The sequence below is a fragment of the Nycticebus coucang genome, chromosome 1 (genome assembly GCF_027406575.1).
Source record: "Nycticebus coucang isolate mNycCou1 chromosome 1, mNycCou1.pri, whole genome shotgun sequence".
NCBI classification, from domain to species: Eukaryota; Metazoa; Chordata; class Mammalia; order Primates; family Lorisidae; genus Nycticebus; species Nycticebus coucang.
The window spans coordinates 72,138,177-72,154,949 of record NC_069780.1 but is presented as its reverse complement, the minus strand read 5'-3'; the positions used below and the strand labels follow the sequence as shown (position 1 = coordinate 72,154,949).

Sequence of the window (16,773 nt, the reverse complement as noted above, 5' to 3'; positions counted from 1 at the left end):
TGCACGTTGATTTTATATCTTGAGACATTGAAGACATTGCTATGTTTCTTTATCAATTCCAGGAGTCTCTTGGTTGAGGTCTTGGGATTTTCTAGGTATAAGAGTATATCATCAGTGAAGAGTGATAGTTTGACCTCCTCTGACCCCATTTGGCTACCCTTGATATCCTTCTCTTGTCTGATTGCTTTGGGCAGGACTTCCAGCACTATGGTGAGTGTAGTGGAGATAGTGGACATCCTTGTCTGGTTCCAGTTCTAAGTGGGAGTGGTTTCAGTTTTTTCCATTCAAAATGATATTGACTATGTGTCATAGATGACTTCTATCAATTTAAGGAATATCCCATCTATGTCAATTTTCTAAAGTGTTCTTATCAAAAAAGGGTGTTAAATTTTGTCAAATGCTTTTTCTCCCTCTATTGAAGGGATCATATGGGTTTTTATTTTTACTTGTTTATGTGGTGAGTTATGTTTATAGATTTATGTGTGTTGAACCAAACTTGCATCCCTAGGATGACACCCATTTGGGGTGACAAATTATTTTTTTGATGTGCAGCTGACTTCTGTTTGCTAGAATTTTATTGAGTATTTTTGCATTTATGTTTATTAATGATATTGGTCTGTGGTTTTCTTTTTTTGCCATGCCCTTTTCTGGCTTTGGTATTGGCATAAATGTAAATCTTTCTTATTATAATTGACCAACGGCGAACAAACACATGAAGAAATGCTCATCCTTATATCAGAGAAATGCACATCAGTAACACTAAGATATCACTTAACCCCAGTGAGAATGGCTACATCATAAGGTCCCAAAGCAACAGATGCTGGTGAGGGTGTGGAGAGAAAGGAACACTCATACATTGTTGGTGGGACTGCAAACTGGCACAACCTCTATGGAAAGTAGTATGGAGATTCCTCAAAGAACTCAAAGTAGACCTACCATTTGATCCTATAATCTTGCTGCTAGGTATTTACCTAAAAGAAAAAAATAAGACATTTGCACTTGAATGTTTATAGCGGGACATGTGGAAACAACCCAAGTGCCCTTCAGTACATGAAAGGATTAATAAATTGTAGTATATGTATATTGTGGAATATTATTCAACCATTAAAAAGATGGAGATTTTGTATCTTTTATAACAACCTAGAATAAATTGGAGACCATTCTCTTAGGCAGGTATGTAAAGAATGGAAAAGCAAACCATATGTTCTCTTTTATAAGCTCACATGAGAAAAAAAACTCAATGAAACTCAAGTAGGAGAAAAGGAGAGAAAGAGATGAGTAAATTCCCACTCAACAGCTATACTGCACAGGTATATTGCACACTGCCCAGGTGAAGGACACACCTTCAAGTCAGACTTTAACCCTGCAAAAGCAAACTCTGTAACCTAATAGCATGTATCCCATATTAATCTCTAATTTAAAAAGAATAAAAATTTAAAAACATATAGGTTTATTTCAGTTTTGCCTTTTTTACAAGTCCTGTTGCTGAGACAAAACACACAGTTTTGTTGTTTTTGTTGTTATTTTGGATTTTTTTTATTTGTATTTTGGTGCAACTAAATATCATGACACTTTTTTTCCTTTTCCGCTAAAGTCTTTGAAATATATTCACATGGTCACTCACATTCAAGGTGTAAATGGATTTTCTGAAAGGTTTTTCAGGAGGCAATGAAAGCCAGTCACTTTGTAACTTGACTTCTTCAGGTATTACAATCAGAAAGCTTTACTCACCATCCCAGTTGCAGGAATGGCTACAACTATGTCTTGACCTTGAATCTGGAATGTGGGAATAACATCATTTGCTCAAAGTGCTCATATACCAACAGTTTGGTTTTATCCATTTGTATAGAATTTATTTACAAAGGAGAAAGAATTATACCCTAAGGAAAATAACATCTTTATTTGACTTTTCAGCATTCCATGATTGTTGCTGACATACTTTAAATTTTTAGTTCCACATTGTTACCATTGATACTTGCCAAAAGTTGACTTTAAAAAAATGTATTAACCATGTGACATGAGGGCTTACTTCCCAATGTGTTTCATTTCATCAAAAAGACATACTGAGCCCAAGTCTCTTTTCAGATTTACTCTTAAAATATAGCCCCGAGAAAATAGGTTAAGATTGCAAAGATTTTATTTACACCACACAAGAGCACCGGTTCTGGAATCAAGAAGAGTTTGACTTCCTGGCACTTCCTCTCCCTACTTCACTCAGTCTCTCTGAGGCTCAGCTTCCATACCCAATGGGGGAGGATAATAATAGTACCTACTTCATAGAGTTGTTATGAGGGTTACATAAAATAACACATATAATTATTATTCTATTAAGTGTTAGCTATTATTATTTTAATAATACTTATAATGACTTCACCAAAACTTAATTATGGTGCTCTTGTCAAAGTGAATGTATCATAACTGACTCATTTCCTAATATAACTGATGAAAAATAGGTTTTTCCATTGTATAATAAACTAGGCTTAGTTCATAAACTTGAACAACTCTTCCTGAGAAAATAAGGAGGAATACTGAACCAATCCAGGATTAGAAAATACTTCCTATTCACCAGGAAACTTTTACTATCTTAGGAATGACTACTGTAAGTCCTAGGAAGAGCTGGAAGGACACAATAATGTGCTGGTGACTATTCTTTCAGGCAGGAAAACTTATAGATAACAGTACTCTGCTTTCCAGAATGAGATCAGCTCTAAGAAATAACTTGTCAACTTGAGGCAAAGATCTTACAGCAAATATTCACTACATATATTTCATAAACAGAACTCTGTAGAAGACTATATTGGTTCTGGAAATCTGCTCCCCACTATGGTGGAGTCCATTCTGGATTTAGAATTGGACGAAGCAGACTCGAGTCCAGGTTATGCCATTTATTTGCTGTGTGACTTTGGGTTTGGTTACTTGGCTGTTCCTCACCTACAAAAGGAGGTTCATATGTAACATAACAGGTTCTGGAGTCAAGAAGAGATTGAATTCCTGGTGCTCCCTCTCCCTACTTCACGCTGTCTCTCTGAGGCTCAGCTTCCATACCCAATAGATGGGGATAATAATAGTACCTCCTCACAGAGTTGTCGTGATGCTTCTATATTTTCTTCTTGTAGTTCTATAGTTATTGGTTTTACATTTAAGTCTTTAGCCCTCTTTGAGTTAACTTTCATATATGGGGAGAGATAGGGGTCTAGTGTCATTATTCCACATATGGATATCAAGTTTTCCCAGCCTTATTCATTGAAGAAGGTATCCTTTTCCCAGTGTATGTTCTTGGCACCTTTGCCAAAAATCAGTTGGCTATAAACATGTGGATTTGTGTCTGGGTTCTGTTCCATTAGTCTATATGTCTGTTTTTATACCAGTACCATGATGTTTTGGTTACTATAGCTTTGCAGTATATTTTTAAGTCAGATAACTCCAGATTTGTTCTTTTTTGCATATGATTGCTCTAACTATTCATGGTCTTTTAAATTCCATATAAAATTTTGGATTTTTTTAATTATGTGAAAAATGACATTGGTATATTTTATCATTATATGATGACATTCTTTGTGTCTTTTTACAGTTTTTTACTTAAAGTTTATTTTATTTGATATAAAGGTAGCTACTTCTGCTCTCTTTTGATTTTAGTTTATTTGTACTATCTTGTTCTATCCTTTCACTTTCAGTGTATAGGTATCTTATAGGTGTTTTTTATGGGCAACACAGAGGTGAGTTATGTTTTTTAACCATTCCTGCAGTCTATACTCTTTAAGTCAGAGATTTAATCTATTAACATTAAATTTTATTATTTCTACAGGAAGACTTATTCCTGCCATTTTGTTAATTATTTTCTGGTTGTCTGGTTGTTTTGTATATCCTCTGGGTTTTTTTTTTTTTTTAATTTCCTCTCTTATTTCTTTATCACTGTTTTTGCTGGTTTCAGTAATAGTAACATTTGACTTCTTTCTCTTTCTCATTTGAGTAACTGCTCTTCTAGCAGGTCTTATACTTTTGTGTGTTTTCATGATGGCAGATATCATCTTTCATTTCCCAGATGTAGTGTTCCCTCCAGATTTCTTGTATTGTCAATCTAGTGTTGATGGATTCCAGTCATTTTTGCTTGTCGGAGAAAGATTGTATTTCTCCTTCATTTTTGTAGGATAATTTTGCTGAGTATAGTATTCTTGTCTAATAGGGGCATTTTTTTGTTTGTTTGTTTGCTTTGTCTTTTAGCACTTTGAATATATCACCCAATTCTCTCCTGACTTGTAACGTTTCTATTAGCCTGAGGAAGATTCCCTCGTATGTGACTTGATGCTTTTCTCTTGCTGTTTTTAGAATTCTTTCTGGATCTTAGAGTTTTGATAGTTTTGACTATAATGTGCCTTAGAGAAGACCTTTTAGGATTGAAATTACCTGGGGAATTGTTGAGCTTCCTGTATCTTGATGTCTTTATATCTTACAAGACTTGGGAAGTTTATAGAAATGTTGTATTAAGTAGGTTTTCTATGCCTTTGCCTATCTTTTCTTCTTTGGAAAATCCAAGAACTTGAATATTTGGATACTTTATGGTACCCCATGTGTCATGTCATCTTTCTTCATTCTCTTTTATTGTTTTTTCTTTCTTTCTTTCTTTCTTTTTCCTTCTTAGTCTGACTGAAATATTTTAAAAGCCTGCCAGAAAGTTCAGAAATTGCTTTTGTTTCATCTAGTCTATGGTTGAAGTTCTTGATTATATTTTTTATTTTATTCATTGAATTCTTTAGTTTTAAGATTTCTGTTTGATTCTTTTTTTTGTGATGTGTTTATATCTTCATTGAATATATCATTCAGATCATTAATTTCTTTCCTGACTTCTTGATGTCATTGTGTTTGTTTTCTTGTATCTCACTGAGTTTCTTTGCTATCACTAGTTTGAATTGTTTTTCAAATATTTAATAAATTTCCTTTTCTTTGGGATCTATTATTAGAGAATTATTGTGTTCCTTTGGAAGGGTAATGTTTCCTTGCTTTTTCAAGTTTTTTATTTCCTTATGTTTATATATATGTATCTGGTGTAATAGTTGGCTTGTTTCAATTTTATAGATTAGCTTCATAGGGAAAGACTTTTCCCTATAGCAGTGTCTATAGAGTTGGTTAGGTAAGGTGCTTTGGCTTTGATTCTGTGTGGGCACAGTTGCATAATCTCTATATGATTTCTTTGACTGTAATCAGTGTCAGTGGTGTCTGTATCATTTTTAGTGGAGGCAGTGATGAGGCTTTGCTGGGATTAAGGACACCAGATGGGCTGGTCCTTGAATACCAGTTGTAGTGATGGAAGGCAGTGTGGGCCTGTCCTTAGGCCCCTGGATGGTACACATAGGTACTAGCAGTCATGGATATAGCAGATCCATACAATGTGCATGGACACTAGCAGTCACAGCAGTGGGGGTGAGTGGGTCTTTCCTAAGGCCTACCAATGATATGTGAGGGTGATAGTAGCAGAGATGGAGCAGATCATTTCCCAGACTCCATGGATGATGTGCATGGGTGCTGGTTGGCAGTGGTAGGCAGGGAAGGCCTGTCAAGAGGCCCCAAGATGTTGCACATGGGTGCTAACAAGCAGGATAGATCAATCCCCAGACCCTCAGATGGTGTCCGCAAATGCCAACAGTAGATGGCATGGGGCATTCTTAGTACCCTAGATAGTATGTGGGAGTGCTGGTGGTGGCAGCAGAAGGTTCGGTAGACCTCTCTCGAAGCCCCCCTCCAACACCATGCCCCATAGTGTGTGCAGGTGCTGGTGGCAGAAACCAAGGAGGTCAGTCACCAGGCCCCCAGAATGCATGCACAGGTGCCAGCAATAGTGGTGATGAATGAGCTGGCCTGTCATCTTGCTCCTGGATCTATGTGGGTCCCAACAGGTAGGGCTTATCAGTCCCCAGGCCCTCAGACATGTGCACAGGCACCAGAATTGGGTGGGGTGGGCCTGTCTGCAGGCCTCCCAATGGGGCACAAAGGCACCAGCAGTGGTGGCAGGTGAGGGCGTGTCAATCCTCAGGCCCCTGGACAATGAATGTGTACAAGCATTGGTGGCAACTGCTGGTATTATTCTATTTTGAACTTTGTTCCTCAGTCAGCGTCCCCTGCTGGATTATAACTTGATTTTGTGTAGGCATCATATTGTATTTGCTCTTGAATCTCCAATTACGAGCACATTACCCAGCAAAAAAGTGAATGTTCAATCTATATTTAAACAAATTGACTTGAAATTGGATGGCTCCCATATAGACTGAAACAGACAAATATTTTCATTTCCAGGTAGCCCTGTTAAGTTTGGAATTCCTCCTAAAGTCTGAACATGGTTCAGGTCATTGAAGGACAGTAGCCCTTCTAAGTTAAAAATTATTTTAGCATTTAACACATTTAGCTTCCCTAAATGTACTGTGAATGAGAACCTATTTTATAGACACCAGTGGAGTTGATAAACCACAATATGTTTTTTAGTAAGTAGATTCTAAAGACACTCTTAAATCTTGTATTATTTCCTTATTAGTCTATCATTTAATAACAAAGCAAATCTGTGTGCGGATATTCACATGTGTATATGCCCAAGAAAGTCACAGTAGCATTGTTCATATAAAGTAAGCCAGTCCTTCTTGAGCCACACCCCAAACAATTTAGTTACTGTAATGACAAAATGACTTCCATATCAATGCCAAAAGGACTTTTCTAAAGGTATTAAAATGGTCCCAGAACTGGATCCTAGGTACTGTCTGGGTATAGTGTCCCAGTTCTGTCCCCCCAACCCTCCAGTTTTCTTTCTCTCTCTCTTCTCCCCCCTTAAATACACACAAGCACATCTCAGATTCACTGAAATTTTAAAGTTCCAGGTGGAATTCATTAATAAAAATCTAAAGTGCTTTTTTCTTGTATAAATCATAGCATAGTGCTAAGAGATAAAGGAAGGACTAAGACGGGCAAATAATCATTTGCTGCTCCAAAACTGAAACCTTGTCATTTCAACTCCCAACTCAAAGACTTAGTTTTAAAAGATTTACCTTCAAGAAACCCAAAAGCTGGTATCTGGCCTCATTGGCAACAGCCTCAAACTGTTCCCTGTCATCGAAGAAAATAAATCTTTTGCTCGTTTCTGCCTAGGGGAGACGGAGGGACTGAGGTGGTCCTATGTGGCTGAATTAGATGAAAGACTTGCCTTCCACCATGGAGACATGGAGTCTAATCAAGTGAAATGAGTTTTGAGATCCCAGCTCATTTCCTAGAGGAGATCAGTTCACGTTACAAAATCACGACATCTCATTCATCACAACTGACGTGGTCTTTGCTCAGGAGAGGACCCCAACTGGGACTAAACCACCTGTCTTCTCTCAAAAAGGGGTACTTTATCCAAGTTAGAGTTGAAAGCCTTGGAGTGGGAAAGCTTGCCAGCCACCAGCTTCTCTCTACATGTGCAGTGTGGAAGGGAACTTAAGTTTACAAAAGGAAAGACGAGTTTAAGGGAGATTGGTGGTTGTGCTTTCACTGATGCCAGATAGAAATAATTGTAGTAGAGATATTAAGGCACAAAGGGAGGGAAAGCCAATATAGGGGCTCCCTCTTCTTCATCTCCTAGATTTTATTAAACTAAAATGAGGATAAACATTTCCATGCCTCACAGTTTCAAATCGCAAAGAAAATACCTGATTTCCAGGCTGATAAATGATCATCATCTCTTTTATTTCTTTCAGGGCATCATAGTAACACCCCTGCTACTGCTGCTTTTTGTGAGTATTTTGATGTTGTCTTTCCTATTTTTTATTAAAAGCTATCAACACTCCTTTAAAAGAGTCATTAGAATAAAATTGAAATTTGAATTCTTTGTACCCCATTTTAAACTGTTCTATTTGAGCTGTACCCAGTAATAACACTCAGATGCCAAGAAGCTTCCTATTCTCGTGATCTGAGAACTTCATCAATATCCAGTAATTAGGCCTAAAACTCCTGCTTAAATCACTAATTATAACATTATAAATTAATAACATCTGACATAGGTCACACATGTACTGCTCTTTAGTTTCTCATTAGTAAAACTAAAGTGACTGGCAGTGACCCAGTGTTTGATAGTGTTTGACAGAAAAAACCCTTGAACCAGGAGACCCGGGGAAGTTTAGGTTCCACGGCTGGTACTGATAGTAGCCACCTTTCTCTTCTTGGGGAAGACTACCTTAATATTTTTATCTGTAGAATGGGAAACAGTACCACCTACTCCATTCTATCTCCCAAGGATAAAGCAATGTGCTTTAGAAATAAAACACACAAGTAGATACAAACTCCTGACTGACTAAACAAAAATTGTTCTGAAAACAAAAATGCTAATTAACTGTCTTATTTCTTTTGGCACTAAGCATATGAGGAATTAGATGAAAGATTATAATAGAAATTAATGCTATCTCATGCTGAGCAAAGCATATGTAATCATGAATGATACCTAAAATATTTTATGAACTGTGCAGTTTTTCACACACACATCTTCCAAATATAAATCACTCTACTTATCACGGAAATGTAGTGGGGATGTGTTTCTGGGAGTATAATGTAGCTGTTTGACTAGCACCATTTATCAGTGAATTAAAACTATGGGGAAAATTTATTTAATTATAGTATAATTACCCAAGTTGGAATTCAATTAGAGTAATAGAGTGAGGGACTTCATTTCGTACCAGCTGTGTAGGAAATAGAAAGGATAGATATAATACTAAACAGTTGGATGCTGCATCTTTCATGAAAGACATTACCTTTAAGTAATAAAAGTCAGCCTTACCCTCCCTTCCAAAATGCTGGCTCCATTCTGACAAGGTAAGAAGAGTCAAATCATCAGCTCACTTTCCTCAGCATAAAGAACCTCATAAATATGGACTTTACCAATTCAAAATTTGCACTGAGTTAAATTGAAACTAGAGTGAATATTTGCATTAATTTGGGAGAAAAAGACTTGTTGTATACCTACGTACTCACTAACTGTGAGATTCTGGAGTCATACATCTGTTTTTTTCCACACCCTAGGATCACATGGGCAGTTTTCTAGCAGCAGTCCTCAGAGGGCATAGTATGCTGGCCTTTCTGAGGTCCCCACTTGCACTGGGTCAAGGACTAATATAGAGTTCAGCATCTAGTAAGTGCACGGTAAATAGCTGCAGAGCCCATGTTCTCTCCATTGCAGGAGTGTGCCATGTCTTACTCATGTAACTCATTTAAGAAAAGCTGAAGAGAAGTCATAGTCACAACTAGGGGCCTGAAACCTGGGGTAACACTTTGAGTATCTCAGAGGCCGAAATCTCTGGGATCCTGTTTCATCTGATGATTGAAGAAACAAATGAATGCTTTTTTCCCTCTCCTTCCCCTCTCCATGCCATAACAATAATTTTTCTTAGTTGATAAAAATTATGGCATCACTTTATTACAAGCTTTCTCTCATTCTCAGAGTCATAGGCTTTTGACCTTTAGTTAGTTCAACATTTTAAAATAATCAATTTATAAGAATAACAAAAAAGATGCCAAGACCCTCAACTTTAAAGTCTAATGCTTTCCTTCTGAGCCAACTCGGCTGTTCTGGTAGGTTCAGTGGCACACATCAGTAAGTACTTGTGTTATCAGACTGTAATTCACATGCAGATAGTACATGCACTGTTTTTTTTTTTTTGAGTCTCACTTTTTTGCCCTCAGTAGAGTGCCATGGTGTCATAGCTCACAGCAACTTCAAACTCTTGGGCTCAAGTGATCCTCTTGTCTCAGACGGCCAAGTAGCTGGGACTACAGGCACCTGCCACTATGCCCAGGATATGTTGAAGACCTAACCTTCAGTACATCAGAAAATAGAGTCATTGCAAATGTAATTAGTTAGAGGAGCACATACTGGAGTAGGATGAACCCTTAATCTAATCTAATTGGTGCCATTATAAGAAGAATAGACAGAGACACACAGGAGGAACTTGACACCACAGTGGAGGAAAAGACTAGAGTGATGCCAGGGAACACCAGGATTGTTGGCAAACGTCAAAATCTGGAGGAGCTGAGGAAGGACTCTTCCCCACAAATTTCAGAGAAAGCAGAGTTCTGCTTGATTTCAGACTTAATGCTTCCAGAACTATCAGAGAATGCATTCCCATTGTTTTAAGCTGCCCATTTTGTGGGCTTTGTTGTATGTGCAGAGAAGCCTAAGAAACTAACACAACCCCTAGAAAATGTTTTGTCTTTTCTCATATCATAAAAATGGAAATTTCTACATATTTAGGCACAGTAGCCAATGCATGCCATTTTTGTTGATAGAATATTACTACCTGGCATTTCTAAAGCTTTCTAACAATATGCTCTTCACTTTCTTGCTGCAAGTAAAACCTGTTGTCTGATTCATGTTTCTACTGTTTCTACTGTGGGTATCTTTTATATCACTGAGCTTTGAAATGGGGTAAGGTGTCTTCCCTGTACCTCATTACCAATTCCAAGCATTCTCCAATGCCCTCTCCATAAAACCTTCTCGCTCCTTTAGAGGGTATACCAACACAACTGTACCACCTGTTACTCCTCTTTTTTGCAGTTATTAATAGAACCCCAGGTCACTATCAGTCCAAAACAAAAATGTTAATATCTTTACATTGTTTCCTTTATAACAGTACAAATTTCTAATTCTTGGTGTTTTCAATATTCAGATAGATGATCTTTCCAATATCCTGCACCCCGAATTCTTGACCTCATCTCCGAGCTTGCCCTTCATTTTATCTCAGCCAACTACCCAGACCCTTCACTTTGTTATGCCAGTAACTTTATCCCTCCATAATCCCATTTTCAAATATCCAAAAGTTCCTAACTTGTGATTTACTCCCCAAATCAAAATCCTTCAAATTCACTGGAATGGCCAGTTCCTCTACCTTATCCCCTTCGGTGTCTCCAGCTATACCCTTCCTGCAGTCATCCTTCTGCCTCATTTCCCGTCTTACCTAGCCTAGATCTCAGAGTCCCTAAGTATCATTCAGTTATTGTATACTCCATCCACAATATTGCTCATCTTGTACCGTTCCCAGAGGTGGGCACCGAAACCCACTTCTGTACCTTCCTGCATGTGCACTAGAACTCACTAGAGCAAGCACACGGCCATTTTGCGCTCATTTGAACTCCATGACAACTAAATGTAAGTGGGCCTGAAAATCCTACTATCCAGACTGGAGAATAGTTTCACACATTCTCCTTGCCTCTCAAATCTCCAGTGCCCCCCTTTTTTTCATATCACATAATGCAGAAAGGAAATTAGCTGATGAGAATATACAAAGCAATTAGAGGAATTTCACGTGATCTTAGCTACCTGCATCTGTAGCTGTATTCTTTGCCTTTTCTCCTGTTTCCATAGCTGAACTATCTTTACTCCCTTTAGTTACTCTGTCTTGTATACCATACTTACTGATACGATTCACACAGAGTTCCCTCCTTCTCCTATATTATCACATTTTCTCTCTCTGCTGGGTCATTTCCAGTAGGACATAAGCATTCTGTAATATTGCACATCGTAAGTATTAAACCATATCCTACCTGCACTCTACTTCTGGGTTCTCTTTTCCTTGCAAAGTTTTCAATGGAAGTCATTTAAATTTCATTTAAATGTACGCATTACTCATTCAATAATATGTGTTAAATTCAACCGATATGCTCAGCCTTTTCCTGGGTGCTACATATATAGCAATAAGCAAAATAGATATGTCTTTTCTCTCGTAGAGATTATATACTACAGATAGGTAAAAATATAATATGTAAGGTGGGCGATAAATGCTAAAGTGAAAAGTAAAGTAAGGAAGAGGAATGAAGTGAGTTAGGGGTGGAGGGTTTTATTTAAATAGGGTGGTCAAGTTTTGGACTCACTGAGAAAATAATAGTTGAGCAAAGGCCTGGAGGATTTAAGGGAGTGAGCCTTCTGGGGCTAGAGTGTTCTGGGTGGAAGAGCAGCAACTGCAAAGGTCCTGAGGGTACGCCTGGTGTCCTTAGAGAATTATGAAGGAGGCAAGTGTGGCTGGAATAAAGTGAGCAAGGGGGAGAGTAGTTAGTGATGATGTCAGAGATAGAACAGAGGCCAAATGATATAGGTCCTATATTCAGGGGTGTCCAAACTTTTCTTTTCTGCTACATATTAGAAAACTAAGAGTTGTGCTGGGCAACACATTGACTACACAAACACTAACAAAATATGATTAGCTGTCTTGGTGCCCGTAGAACAGTAGTTATGGCGCCAGCCACATGCACCAAGGTTGGCGGGTTCAAATCCAACTCAGGCCAGCTAAACAATGATGACAACTGCAACAACAACAAAAAAATAACCAGGCACTGTGGCAGGTGCCTTGGTCCCAGCTACTTGGAAGGTTGACGCAAGAGAATCACTTAAGCCCAAGAGTTTGAGGTTGCTGTGAGCTGTGATGCCATGGCACTCTACTGAGGGCGACATAATGAGACTGTCTCAAAATAAATAAATAAATAAATAAATAAGATGATTAGAAAAAGAAAGTGGGGGGGCGTGAAAAGGTCTGTGCACATTTTTCATGATATCTGACACCACAAAAGAGCAAAACAAAACCTCACAAAATCAGCATGTGGCCCACAGGTCCCCAGGTTGGACACCCCTGATTATAGTACCTTAAAGTACTTTATAAAGACTTAGAATTTTAATGTGAAAGAGATAAAACCTATTAGATGGGTTTTAATCAAGGGCATGGTGTGTTCTGCCATACATTTTTAAAGGATGATTCTAGATGCTGGATTGAGAAGACATTAAGGGCATCTTGGTGGAAGGATGACCAGTTAGAAAGTTAATGCAGCCAAGTGCAGTAGCTCAGGTCTGTAGTCCTAGCACTCTGAGAGGCTGAGGCAGGTGGATTGCTTGAGCTCATGAGCTCGAGACCATCCTGAGCAAAAGCAAGACCCCATCTCTACTAAAAATAGAAAAACTGAGGCAAGAGGATTGCTTGAGCCCGAGTTGGAGGTTGCTATGAGCTATGATGCCACGGCACTCTACCTAGGGCGACAGCTTGAGACGCCGTCTTAAGAAAAAAGAAAAGAAAAGAAAGAAAGCTAATGCAATATCATTCAGAGATGCATAATGCATAATTAAGAGATGCTGTACTCTTGGGCCAGAGTAGGTGGTTGAGTTAAACTGATGGAAAGTAATTGGAAGTAGGACTTAAAAGTAGTAGACCTGAGAGAATGAGTGAAGGTCATGAGGGAAAGAGAAGAGTCAAGGATGACTCCACGCCTGAGCGACCGGAAGGATGGAGTTGCCATTTACTAAGAAAGGGAAGACTACAGCGTTGAACAGGTTGAAGGAATCATAAAGAGTTCAGTATGGGATCTGCTTGGATTGAGCTCCTTTCAGACATCTAAGTAGAGACACCAAGTAAGCAATTGACTGTATGAGTCTGGAATTCAGGAGAGAGGTCTGAACGGGAGGTATACATTTGGGAAAAGTCAGCGTCACAATGGATTTTAAGTTAAGACTATAAGAGAATAAAAACAGAGAAAGAAAGATATCACAGGACAAGTTCTAAAGCACTGCAATATTAGCAGATCAGAACACTAACAGATTTTGGTGTCCTTTAAGTCTAGCAAAGAATGTGTTTTAGAAAGGAGTAGTACATAATCTCCATAAACTCAGTGACTCATAAATAACAGTGTTTCTTTCAGTTTTGGAGGCTGGAAACTCCAAGATCTAGCCAGATTCAGTGTCTGATGAGAGCCCACTTTCTGGCTCACAGGTGGTTCTTTTTGCTGCGTCCTTACATGGCAGCAGGGGCAAGCTGGCTCTCTAGGGCCTCTTTTATAAGGGTACTAATTCACCAGGGCTCCACCCATATAACCCAATCACTTCCCAGCAGCCTTACCTCCTAACACCTGCACCTAGGAAATTAGGATTTCAACATGCAAATTTGAGGGTAACAAAAACATTCAGATCTTAGTAGACTCAAAGTACTTTTATGTATATTACCTAAATTATCTTGATAATGTTCCTCTTATTTTTGCCAGGACAAGAATTATTGTTTTTCTTTATTTTGTCAATGGATATACGTCAGGTCATGGTGTTTAAGACCTTGTCCAACATTAAAAACTCTACTTATAAATTCATATTAATTTTCCTTATAAAACAATGTTACAGGTGGTAATTACATCCACTGGATTTTAACTTCTACCAACCCAGGAATTGTATGTGTCTTATGCATTACCTTTTCTTCAGTGCCAAGTATTCAATAAATATTTGTTGGAAGCAGGGCAATAGAAACGTGGATGAATAATGAATGATTAGAATGGTTCAGATGATGAATGAATGGTTAGAAGGTTAGGAACGCAACCTCACTCATAAAATCTTAACTGTTATTTGCTATGAGAAATCAGTTGCAGCTTTTTCAATAATATTAAATAAAATTTCCATTTTTTATTCAATGTTTGAGGACCTACTATGCACCATGAATATTACAAAGATTAGTCTGCCGTTGATTCTTCCCTTCAAAAGCTTATGGTTTAATAGAGAAAATCAGATACATGCACAGATAATTAAAATCCAAGGTAGAAATTTTAAATAGCAGAAGTATCATAATACTTTAAAAAGAGATTAGTAATATAGAAAACATTTCATTAAATTGAAGTCTTTTTTTTTTTTTTTTGGCTGGAGCCAGGTTTGAACCCACCACCTCCCAGTATATGGGGCCGGCACCCTACTCCTTTGAGCAGGCGTCCTCAAACTGCAGCCCGTGGGCCACATGAAGCGGTGAAATTGTATTTGTTTCCATTTTGTTTTTTACTTCAAAATAAGATATGTGCAGTGTGCATAGGAGTTTGTTCATAGTTTTTTTTTTTTTAAACTATAGTTCAGCCTTCCCATGGTCTGAGGGACAGTGAATTGGCCCCCTGTTTAAAAAGTTTCAGGACGCCTGCCTTTGAGCCCCAGGCACTGCCCAAATTGAAGTCTTTTTTTTTTTTACAATAAATTATATACTGAAAGAAAATTTATAATCTGAGAAGTTAGATGGAAACTTTCAGTACTTCTCAAGGGATCTTCTCACATCAGATTCTTTCATTTGCATGGTTTTCCCTCTCTGCTATTTTAACATCACTTAAAACTTGCATATCTTCCCCTTCATATGGCTTATCACTAACACTATGTTTAGCAGTCATTATTATAGCTCTTTTTGGCAGCATATAATAGAGAAAATTGAAGGAGAAAGATTTTAAAACTTGAAAAGGAGCATAGTTTGGTAGTTAAGGTGAAGAGGCCATAGGGCTTAGTTAAGCATGCTGGCTGTGAAGTCGGGCAATTAGATTTTAAATCCTGATGAACAGTGCACAATCAGGAAATCTGCAATCCCTCCTTCTGTGGATCCCTGATCCCCTGAAGTCTCCATAGTAGTCAGCTCACAGCTTCTTCCCAACTACATCCTGCTTACTCCTAGAAGAGGAATTAAAGGAAACCATGTATATGTCTAGACTTCTCTCTTATTCTCTCTGACAGTTAAGACAAAGGAAGTCATAGATAACTGGTCACACTATAGAAACAGGTGGATCTAATTCTGTGTAATTGTGATCTAAGGAAACTTCATACATGTATTGGATGATATTATCATAGTCTCAAGTCCCAAATTCTCAGACCATCAGTTTATTTAAATAAGCTCTATTTGGCAGCATATAATAGAGAAAATTGAAGAAGAAAGATTTTAAAACTTGAAAAGGAGCATAGTATGGTAGTTAAGGTGAAGAGGCCATAGTTAAGGTGAAGAGGCCATTATTTATTTATTTAAATAATGATTGGCAGAGAAAGGTCAATAACATTTCAAGTGTGTGCCATCAGAACATCAGGCCAAGGCATCACTTTCATTCCCTGCAGCTGTGAAGGTCAGTTGACCGTGAAGACCTCTTGAAACATGTAAAAAGCAAACTTTGACCACTGCTGAAAGTCATGTTCTCAGAGTTCACAGATGAAACCGCCTTCATACATGGGCATGGTCACATCAACACCTGATAGGGGCGTCCAAATTGCAGCCCATGGGCTGCATGCTGATTTTGTGAGAATGTTTTTGCTTGTCGTGGTGTGGGATATCACAAAAAGTATGCATGGACCTTTTTTTTACTAATCAGCTTTCATTAGTGTTTGTATATTTAATGTGTGGCCTGAGACAACCCTGACTTTTCCAATGTGCAACAGAGGAAAAAAAAAATTTTTGACAACCCTGCCTTTGGATATTTTACAAACATTCACTGACATGCTCACCCATTCAAAATCATGTAAGCACCCCTTACATAAGTGGGGACACTGCTGGTTCTGCTGTTATGTCAACTGATAACCTGGTCTCTTAGAACTCTGGTACTTCATCAAGTAGATATTCATAAGACTGTACAGTCACTGGACTCCTGATACTGGTAAACACATATGCCTGTAAACATATGTGTACACACCAGAAACAGAAACTCATGTGTGTACAACGTATATACACCACACTCTGTTTCCAAGTTAACTATATGTTCCAATGATTTGTCTCTTCTATTAGTTTCCATTTCATTAGTTCTTAAACTCAATAAGTTTGAATGAGACAACTTAAGTTCAGAGAGGTTTTGTAACTCAACTGAGACCGTACACTGGTAAAAAAAACACAAGCTTTCAGCCTGAATCTGCCTCCTCTTCAATGTTCTTTCCAGATTATGCTTACAAAGCATGCCTCCAGGAGACACAGTTTGTTTTAAGATGTATTATCAGCATGCGCTTACTTTTGCTGAAACATTTATATC

General features: G+C 38.1%; 1 protein-coding gene across 1 annotated transcript in view; it reads left to right on the top strand.

The window, feature by feature from the left end:
- The window catches only part of SLC10A7 (solute carrier family 10 member 7), a 333,888-nt gene that overhangs the window by 249,223 nt on the left and 67,892 nt on the right, over positions 1–16,773 (top strand). Inside the window, exon 6 of the mRNA XM_053582250.1 lies at positions 7,716–7,751. Coding sequence (XP_053438225.1) covers positions 7,716–7,751 — 36 coding nt within the window. The remainder of the gene's footprint in view (positions 1–7,715; positions 7,752–16,773) is intronic.